General features: G+C 44.7%; 1 protein-coding gene across 1 annotated transcript; it reads right to left on the bottom strand.

The window, feature by feature from the left end:
- Positions 1 to 281: 281 nt before the first annotated feature.
- On the bottom strand, positions 282 to 827 carry LOC138904092 (uncharacterized). The gene has a single exon (XM_070192571.1). The coding sequence runs from the start codon at positions 825 to 827 to the stop codon at positions 282 to 284; it is 546 nt and encodes a 181-aa protein (XP_070048672.1).
- Positions 828 to 9,283: the final 8,456 nt, after the last annotated feature.

Raw genomic sequence — 9,283 nt, forward strand, 5'->3', positions numbered from 1 at the left:
AAGTTGTGAAAGTACTTGGTATTGGAATCACCTTCTTCAAACCACTTGGAGTTAGCTTTCTGTTTCAGAATAACATCTTGTATAGAGATCCATCTAATGTATTTTGCTTGCCCTTTGTTCAGTTGTTCTCTAGAGAAATCAGTGTTGTTGTTCAAATCTAACTCCTCTAGTTCTTGCATTATGGCTTCCCAAAGTTGAACACGTTCAAACACATTTCCAACTTCTTCTTTAGACCATTGAGTGAGTCTTTTGTTGAGCATCTTTAGTTTCTGTTGTAGTTTTCACAAGACATTTCCACATATGTTAGTAGCCCACACTTCTTCAACCAGATTCATAAAGGTAGGCTGCTCAGTCCAGAAGTCGAGAAATCTAAAATACTTTATGCCATTATTGTTTCTGTTATGACAACTAAGCAACAAGGGTCTATCGTCGGACCCAGTTCTTGGTAGATGCTTGACAGTGTTATTTTGAAGGAGTTGACACCATAGATCAGTTGCAAAAGTTCTATCATGTCTCTTCCAAATCCTTCTTATAGGATCCCAGTTGTTACACCAAGTGAATTTAGGTCCAACATAACCCAAATCCTTAACCTCACAATTGTCCATGCAAGAGCTGAAATCCAAGCTTTTGTACATTCTGTGAGGTCGACCCCCATGTTTCTCATCCGGATCAAGTATAACATTGAAGTCTCCTCCAATGCACCATGGCCCATCAATCACCATATGAGTACCTTCTAAACTACTCCAAAGGTCTTTTCTTTCATTTGCATTGCATTTAGCATAGACAACTGTAATGAACATATTAGAGTTTTTCACCCCATTCTGCATTTTGATAGGGATTTGTTGATCATCGAGACTAATCACACTGGTTTGATTGTTTCCTGACCACATGAGCCAGATTTTCCCATTGATGTTGGAGATACAGTGTCGAAACCTGAGATATTTTATGTATTTATCAATCTTATTCATGCTAACAAAAGGTTCCATAATTGCTATGAACTCCACTTTGTTGATGTTGACATGTTTTTTAAGCCTAGGCATGGCTTTCTTGGTATTCACTCCTCTAATATTTCAGAAAATTGCATTAATCATGGAAACAGTTAAGGGGAAATTAGTTTGAGCTACCTCCTTGAGGAGATGTATTGGCATTGTTTTTTTTCTTCTTTTCTTTCTTTTTATTTTGATTTCTTCTCTTGATCACATGTGATAAATCATCTCCATCCTCTTTGTCATGTCCAGTTTGTAATTGATCTTTAGGAATCACAATAGTGACTCTGTTGGGAGAAGTTACTTCAATCTGTTGTTGTGTTTCTCTCCTAATTGGAGTTGCTTCCGTGTGATCTTCATGTTCTTCAGGAATCAAGTTGACTGTCAGGTTAATTCATGGTAGATTCTTAATGTCTGAAGGGACACTAGTAGATTCATTGTTATACATCTGCCAGTTAGGGACTTTGTCTTTTTTGGTGGCCTCAATATTGCTTGATTCTTGCACTGCTTCTTCAGTCTCATTTTGGCTTACATTTTTGGTCATATTGGTGCTTCCCTCATCTCTATTTTGTACCTTACCATCACTTCTGCTAACATCTAGATGATTATTCATGTGAGAGTTATTTTCTTGTTGCTCATTCATAGTTGCTTCTATAGCTCCCTTATTTTTGGAATTAGCTGAGATCTTAACATGTTTAAAGGTCACTTTGGACTTCTTTTTAGGAACTTTCTTTTGTCTCCTAGCCTTGACTTTTTTGGTTGTTCTACCCCTGATGCTTTGCATCCTTTCCTGATTTTCAGCTCTGTTCTCATCACTTGGTTGTTCTTTATTGTTGTTCTTATTGATGCTCTCATTCTTGTTGTTAAGATCTAGATTGTGTCCCTGTTTCCTCTGGGAGGGTTGTTCCAGGATTATTCTGCTGTCTTCCCCTGTTACTACTTCTATGTTCTCTTTTTTTGCCCATCTTCTTTGGTTTCAAGATTCACCTCCTTGTCTTGTTTTGCTTCATGCTCTTTCTTTTCCATTTATCTTTTCCTTTCCAAAACTCTACAGTTCATCATGTTATGCCCAAGCTTCCTACAATGTTTACAATACTTTGGGACACCCTCATATTCAAGTTTTTGAACAAAGTCTTTTTGAGGAGCATCATCATAAACTTGACCAACATAAACATAATCTGGTTGTTGTTTTAGTAGGTCGATTTCAATTATTACCTTATCCATGCTAGGTCTGGTCTTTCCTCTCGTTGCCAAGTCCATTTCCAGTGGAGTCCCAACAACGCTGACAACTTGTTTGACATACTGCCATGTGTGCATATGAAAATGTAGTCCCAGTAGCAGTACCCATACCAGTGCCATAGGTAGATCCTCTTCAGGCTTGAAGTCCGGAGACCACCTTTGTAACCATAATTTTTGTCCCTCAATTTCGACAACCCTCTTGTACCAGACAAAATTGAAGTTTTCTTAGTTGGTGAAATCCAAGAAAATGTTGTAGTTATCATAAACCCCAATCTTGACCAAGTCTTTAATAAAGATTAGTTCTTTGAATTTTGACCTAATTCGATCAATTTGGGGCCTAGGTTTGAGAAATCTGCCCACTATTGTGAGCCTACACTCATCTGCCATGATGCCATAGTAATCTGATGCCTTGAAGAGTACCGTCGGCATTCCATTGTGTATGGAATGTGTTGCTATGATAGATTCTCTTGTATATTGATTTGGGGCTGCTGGAAATTGTTTGGAAGTGGAAACCTTGGTTGCATAAGACAATTTTCCATCAGTAGATTCAGTGCTCTGTTTAATTGGAGGGTTGAGATTGGATTGGCCATCCAGACGTGCCGGCGGGACACCGTCCGGTGGATCCATGAGGAAGGAGCATGGGGGGACTCGCTTATGAAAGAGCCATCATAATCCTTTTCTATAGAGAGAATAATCTATTATTACTAGTTATAGCTATTTGCTTAGTTAAATACATAGTTTATATATGGGTTTAAACATGGAAATTTGGGGTTTTGGTAGAAGACCTAGAATTTGATATTTTTGGATTTTGACCATAAAATTGGGAATAAATCATACATTTGAGTTCTTAATGTTGTGGGTAAAGATTATCTTCGAAAATTTTCGGAATCTGGGCAGGTTGGCCCGAGGGTTGACTATATTTACTTTTCGATCGGAGTTGGGAATTGTTTAAATTGATTGATTATAGGTATTATTGATTGGTTTGCACCTTGTTTGACTAATTTTGGATCGACGAGCATCGGTTTGAGTTGTTGGAGAGGCTTTGGAGCCGCTTATGGAACGTCGGAGTGAGGTAAGTCTCATCTCTAACTATGTGAGGGGGAAACTACCCCTAGGTGATGTATTTGATATGTGCTACTTGTTGCAAGGGCTACGTACACATAAGGTGACGAGAGTTCTGTCATGGGCGGCTTTCCAGCCATGCCCCATGACCCCTTGGACGCGCCCCGTGGCGTCCTGGCAAGCCTCCCAATGCCCATCTCCACGGTCGGCCCCGTGGTCTCGGTAGCTCCAAGTGACAAGCGCGCATGTGCCTCTGTCACCCCACCGATAGCCATCGCCAGCGCCCAGCCACAGGCAGATGCCAACAGCGCCGCGTGCGCAGACCCTGATGCTAAAGACAAAGTTGCTGCCAACAGACTTGTTTCTGCTTTGTAGAAGACTAAGTCCTTTTTATTGTAAATATAGAGTAGTTTTACTGCATTTTCTTTAAGTGTGATTTTCCAGCTTTCATAGGTCTAGTCATGTTACTTTGGTTTATTTTTTTTAAGCATTATTAAGGGGGACCAAGCAATCAAACTTTCAAGCAAGCAAACAATTTTCCGTACTGGTGTCTCCCCTGTCTCTTCCCCCCGACACCGTGTTATTTTTCTGTAATAGCTTTCATTCAATGCAATCAAGCTTTCTTTCATTCTCAATTCTCTTTTCTGCTCTCTCTTTCAATTGATCACGACATTGCTTTTCCCATAAGGCACTGAAATTCTAGTCTAGCGTATAGAGGGGACCTCAGTTGGCGGACAGCAATCGCACTGAGATCGGTTGCTTAGCCTTACGTCGCCCTTCCAAGGAACTTCAGGAAGGCGCCGCATAATAGTTGGTATCAGAGCCTAGGCTCGACATTGGACGGGGGATTACATTGCAATTACCACCATTTCTGACCATGGTGAATTATGGGGATCGCATCGCGACCCTTGAGGGAACGGTTGACGCATTACGGCCCATCACGGAAATGGTGCCTGACCTAAAGACCAGCCTAGTGCAAAGGTTGGATGACCTGGACCGCAGACTGATCCAGGCCAAAGTTGACATAGAAAATATCAGTCGCGACTCTGAAGGAGACAGGCAAACGGCATCCACAGAGGCAGCCAAAATATTTGGTAAATTTGAGGTCCTCCAACAGGAGTGCGTCGAGGATTTAGTCAACAGGGCACAAGAGGCAGACAGGGTGACTGCCATGCAACAAACTATAGACAACTTGATAGGTCGGCTCAACATTTTCAATGCTGCTTTACAAGGCCTGCTTCGAGGAGGTGGAAACTAAATCGGGGGTATTGTGAACCTCGCCCCTGTGCCCCAAAAACTAAACATTCCTGAGCCAAAGCCATACAGTGGAGCTCGGAATGCCAAGTGGAAAACTTCATCTTCGACATCGAACAATACTTCGATATCGTGGGGGCCTAGAAGAAGCTAAGAAGGTAGCAACTGCTGCCATGTATCTTCAGGGTGATGCCAAACTCTGGTAGCGGGTGAAATACGAAGCCATCAAGGCTGGTGAAGATGCCCTCGAGACATGGGCAGAACTGAAGGCAACCATACGCCTACAGTTCTTCCCCAAAAATGTTGAGTACAATGCTAGGAGAAAGCTACGGGAGCTCCGCCAGACCAAATCAGTGCGGGATTACGTGCAGGAATTCTCTGCGCTCATGCTGAACATCCGCGACATGGGGGACAAAGACAAACTCTTCACCTTCCTGGAAGGGTTGAAACCTTATGCCCGCATAGAGTTGCAAAGACAAAGGGTAGACACGTTACCTAAGGCAATCCAAGCAGCAGAGTGCCTTGGGGATTATCAAGTGGAAGCTCAGAAGGACAGGCCTCAACAACCTGTCCGAGGAGGATACAAAGGAGGCCGACCGAACACTGGTGGCCCTAGCAAAAGTGGAGGAGACCGGAGTGCAACCAAATCTAAGGCTCCCTCCTCAGGCAGTACTAGCGCTGCATCTAACAACAATGATCGAGGGAGGAAACCCCCCTTAGGATGCCGTCATTGCGGCGGATCACATTGGAATAATGAATGCCCACATGCATAGATGAACGCCCATCAAGCTTTGGAGGATGGGACGGATGACGATGCCGATGATGCGGACTAGACCAAACCAGTAGGTGCATTCAATCCCATTATTGGCTCTATTTTTGAGCCCCGAGCGGGAACCAGTACTGGTATCCGTAAGAAGAAGGATCCCTGTCGAATCGCCAAGAAAGGGAAAAAGAAGGCGAACAAGAGGACTCCTCCTCATCAAGAGAGGACCTTAATGTTCATTGACATGAAGGTAAATGGCAAGCCCATTCGGGCGATGATAGACATGGGTGCTACCCACAACTACTTAGCCTCGACTCAGGTGGAGCGCCTTGGCCTAGTTGTAGGAAAGGTCAAAGGTCGTGTCAAGGCTATCAACTCACCACCTCAGCCAGTGGGTGGAATAGCCAAAGAAGTACCGGTGAAACTTGGCCCTTATGAAGGATAATTCAACCTGCGCGTGGTGATCATAGATGACTTCGGGTTGATAGTGGGGTTGGAATTCCTGAGACAGACCAATACCATGCCCGCACCATATGCAGACTTGCTACTGATGATGGGAGAAAATGGAGCTAAGCCCTGCATTATTCCGTGCATTCCCATGAAGATGGCCGCCGAGAACATATTGGCCTTGCAGTTGAAGATGGGGGTAAAAAGACATGAACCTACGTTCCTGGCTACCCTCTGCATAGAAGATATAGAACGCTCCTCGGGTCCCATTCCTACACCCGTGAAGGAGTTGCTTTTGGAATTTGAAGACATCATGCCACAAGACATTCTAAAGCGTCTTCCTCCAAGGCGAACTGTGGACCATGAGATTGAGTTGGTGCCGGGTGCGAAGCCACCCTTGGCGCCGTATAGAATGTCACAACCCGAACTCATCGAGCTTCGGAGATAATTGACGGAAATTCTAGACACGGGGATCATCGTGCCCTCCAAGTCCCCATACGGGTCCCATGTGCTATTCCAAAAGAAACATGATGGTAGTTTACGACTCTACGTGGATTACCGGGCTCTAAACAAAATTACTGTGAAAAACAAGTACCATATTCCGCTAATGGCAGACTTATTTGATAGACTGGGTGGTGCGACAGTATTCACCAAAATAGACCTGAGGACAGGTTATTGGCAAGTTCGGATTACAGAGGGTGATGAGCACAAGACGACCTATGTGACAAGATATGGGTCGTACGACTTCCTGGTTATGCCCTTTGGCTTGACTAACGCGCCAGCCACATTTTGCACCTTGATGAACCAAGTCTTCCGAGAATACATTGATAAATTCATCGTGGTTTATTTGGATAACATTATGGTATATAGCTAGACACTGGAAGACCACCTGGAGCACTTGCGGAAGGTCCTAGCCCGATTGCGGGAGCACGAATTATATGCGAAGCTATCCAAGTGCTCCTTTGCTTAGAAACAAATTGACTTCCTCGGACATGTCATCGAGGAAGGGCGGATCAAGATGGACTAGCAAAAGATTCATGCCATCATAGAATGGCCGCCTCCTAATGATATCGACGCCTTGAGGTCGTTCCTTGGCCTATGCAACTTCTATCGGCGTTTTGTGAAAAGTTACTCCCTCATTGCAGTGCCGTTGACAGAACTTCTCAAGAAGGTTAAACCGTGGGATTGGGGCCCCAAGCGAGCAGAGGCCTTCAACGCATTGAAAATGGCTATGTCTAGTATCCCAGTCTTGGCCCTCCCTGACTTGGCCGAGCCATTTGAAGTATAAACGGATGCCTCCGACTATGCACTTGGTTGAGTATTGCTACAAGAAAGGCATTTTGTAGCGTACGAGAATCGGAAACTGAAGGATGCAGAGCGGCGCTATGCCGCCCATGAGAAAGAATTATTGGTTGTCGTTCATTTCTTACGTTGTTGGAGGCATTATCTACTGGGAGCTCCATTCGTGGTCAAGACAGACAACACAGCCGTTAGCCATTTCATGACCCAGCCAAAGCTGAATGGTCGACAGGCTAGGTGGCAGGAACTCCTAGCGGAATTTCACTTCAACCCGGAGTACCGAAGTGGGAAGACCAATCATGTTGCTGATGCGCTCAGTCGGAGAGCTGATCTAGCATCGGTGTGTGTACTCGCCGCCCTAAAGGTAAGCGAAGTAACCACCACCATAAAATACTAGATACAGGATCTACTCATCAAGGATCCTGCTGCACAGTATTTGGTTGATTTGGTAGGACAAGGCAAGACTCGCCAGTTCTACACCGAAGATGGTTTCCTAAAAGTGAAAGGGAACCGACTTTATGTTCCTAAAGGAGGAGATTTGTGAAGGGCTCTTCTGGTGGAATGCCACGATACTTTGTGGGCCGGTCATCCCGGTGAGGAACGCACCATAGCATTGCTTCGCCGTGCATATTATTGGCCTCAAATGGTCGATGGCATCGCTTAATATGTAAAAACTTGTCTAGTATGCCAGAAGGATAAGTCAGACCGCTTGACGCAGGCAGGGCTCTTGGAACCACTAGCTATCCCAAAAATACCTTGAGAAAGCGTTTCCCTAGACTTCATCATTGGATTTCCCAAGGTCGGAGATCTCACAACTATCTTGGTTGTGGTGGATCGATTTTCCAAGTATGCTACCTTTATAGCAGCCCCACAATATATATCAGCAGAAGATACATCTCGACTCTTCTTCTCTCATGTCGTCAAATATTGGGGCCTACCTAAAGACATTGTTAGTGATCGCAACTCAAGCTTCACTAGCAATTTTTGGACCCAACTCTTTAAGTGTCTCGGGTCAAAATTGAGTCATAGCTCAAGTTTTCATCCGCAATCTGATGGCCAGATGGAGCGATTCAATGGCATGCTAGAGGAATATCTCCGAAACTTTGTGACCGGATCGCAGAAGAATAGGGTGAAGCTTTTGTATGCTGCTCAACTGTGTTTCAATTCACAAAAGAGCTCAAGTACCAACAAAAGGGCTTTTGAAATTGTTACCGGACAGCAACCGCTACTCCCACACACTATGAACACACAAAACATGTCAAAATCTTCTCGGGCTGCTAGCTTCTCAAAAGAATGGAAGCAAAATTTGGAGATAGTGCGAAGCTATCTTGTCAAAGCCCAAAAGCGGATAAAGAGGCATGCTGATCAGAATCGCCGCTTTGTTGAATACCAAGTGGGAGACAAAGTGATGGTCAAAATCCCAAAGGGGTACTTGTTTGAAGGGGTGCATGACCCTCGCTTATTGCAAAAATATATTGGACCCTTGTCCATTGAAAGGCGTATTGGGAAAGTTGCATACTGGGTGGATACCCCAGCTTGGTGGAAAATCCATCATATTTTCCATGTCAGTCTCCTGAAAACTCTTCGAGAAGATATGGAGGATCTTTCACGAAGCCAACTCATAATACCAAGTATTCGAGGTCCCAATTCAACCGGGAAAAGGCGTGCTAAAGTTATTCTTGATGATCGAGTGATTCATGCCTCAAGGAAAGATCACCAAGAGTTCTTGGTGAAATGGCAAGGATGTGATGCAGAGGAGAATACTTGGGAGATGGGAACAAACCTCAAAGCCTAAAAGAGCATTTGATGATTACCTTGCAAGGAACGCGCCGAGGACGTCGCCAACTCAGGTGGGGGAGAATGTCATGGGCGGCTTTCCATCCATGCCCCATGACCCCTTGGACGCGCCCCGTGGCATCCTAGCAAGCCTCCCAACGCCCATCGCCACAGTCGGCCCCGTGGTCTCGGCAGCTCCAAGTGATAAGCGCGCATGTGCCTCTGTCGCCCCACCGATAGCCATCGCCAGCGCCCAGCCACAGGCAGATGCCAACAGCGCCGCGCACGTAGACAATGTCGCGCGCGCAGTCCCTGATGCTAAAGACAAAGTTGCTGCCAACAGACTTGTTTCTGCTTTGTAGAAGACTAAGTCCTTTTCATTGTAAATATAGAGTAGTTTTACTGCATTTTCTTTAAGTGTGATTTTCCAGCTTTCATAGGTCTAGTCCTGTAACTT

This window comes from Nicotiana tomentosiformis, chromosome 1 (genome assembly GCF_000390325.3).
Source record: "Nicotiana tomentosiformis chromosome 1, ASM39032v3, whole genome shotgun sequence".
Taxonomy (NCBI): domain Eukaryota; kingdom Viridiplantae; phylum Streptophyta; class Magnoliopsida; order Solanales; family Solanaceae; genus Nicotiana; species Nicotiana tomentosiformis.

What these genes read in the sequence shown, in the direction of transcription:
- LOC138904092 (XM_070192571.1), bottom strand. Translation starts at nt 827, where the DNA reads ATGCAGAATGGGGTGAAAAACTCTAATATGTTCATTACAGTTGTCTAT.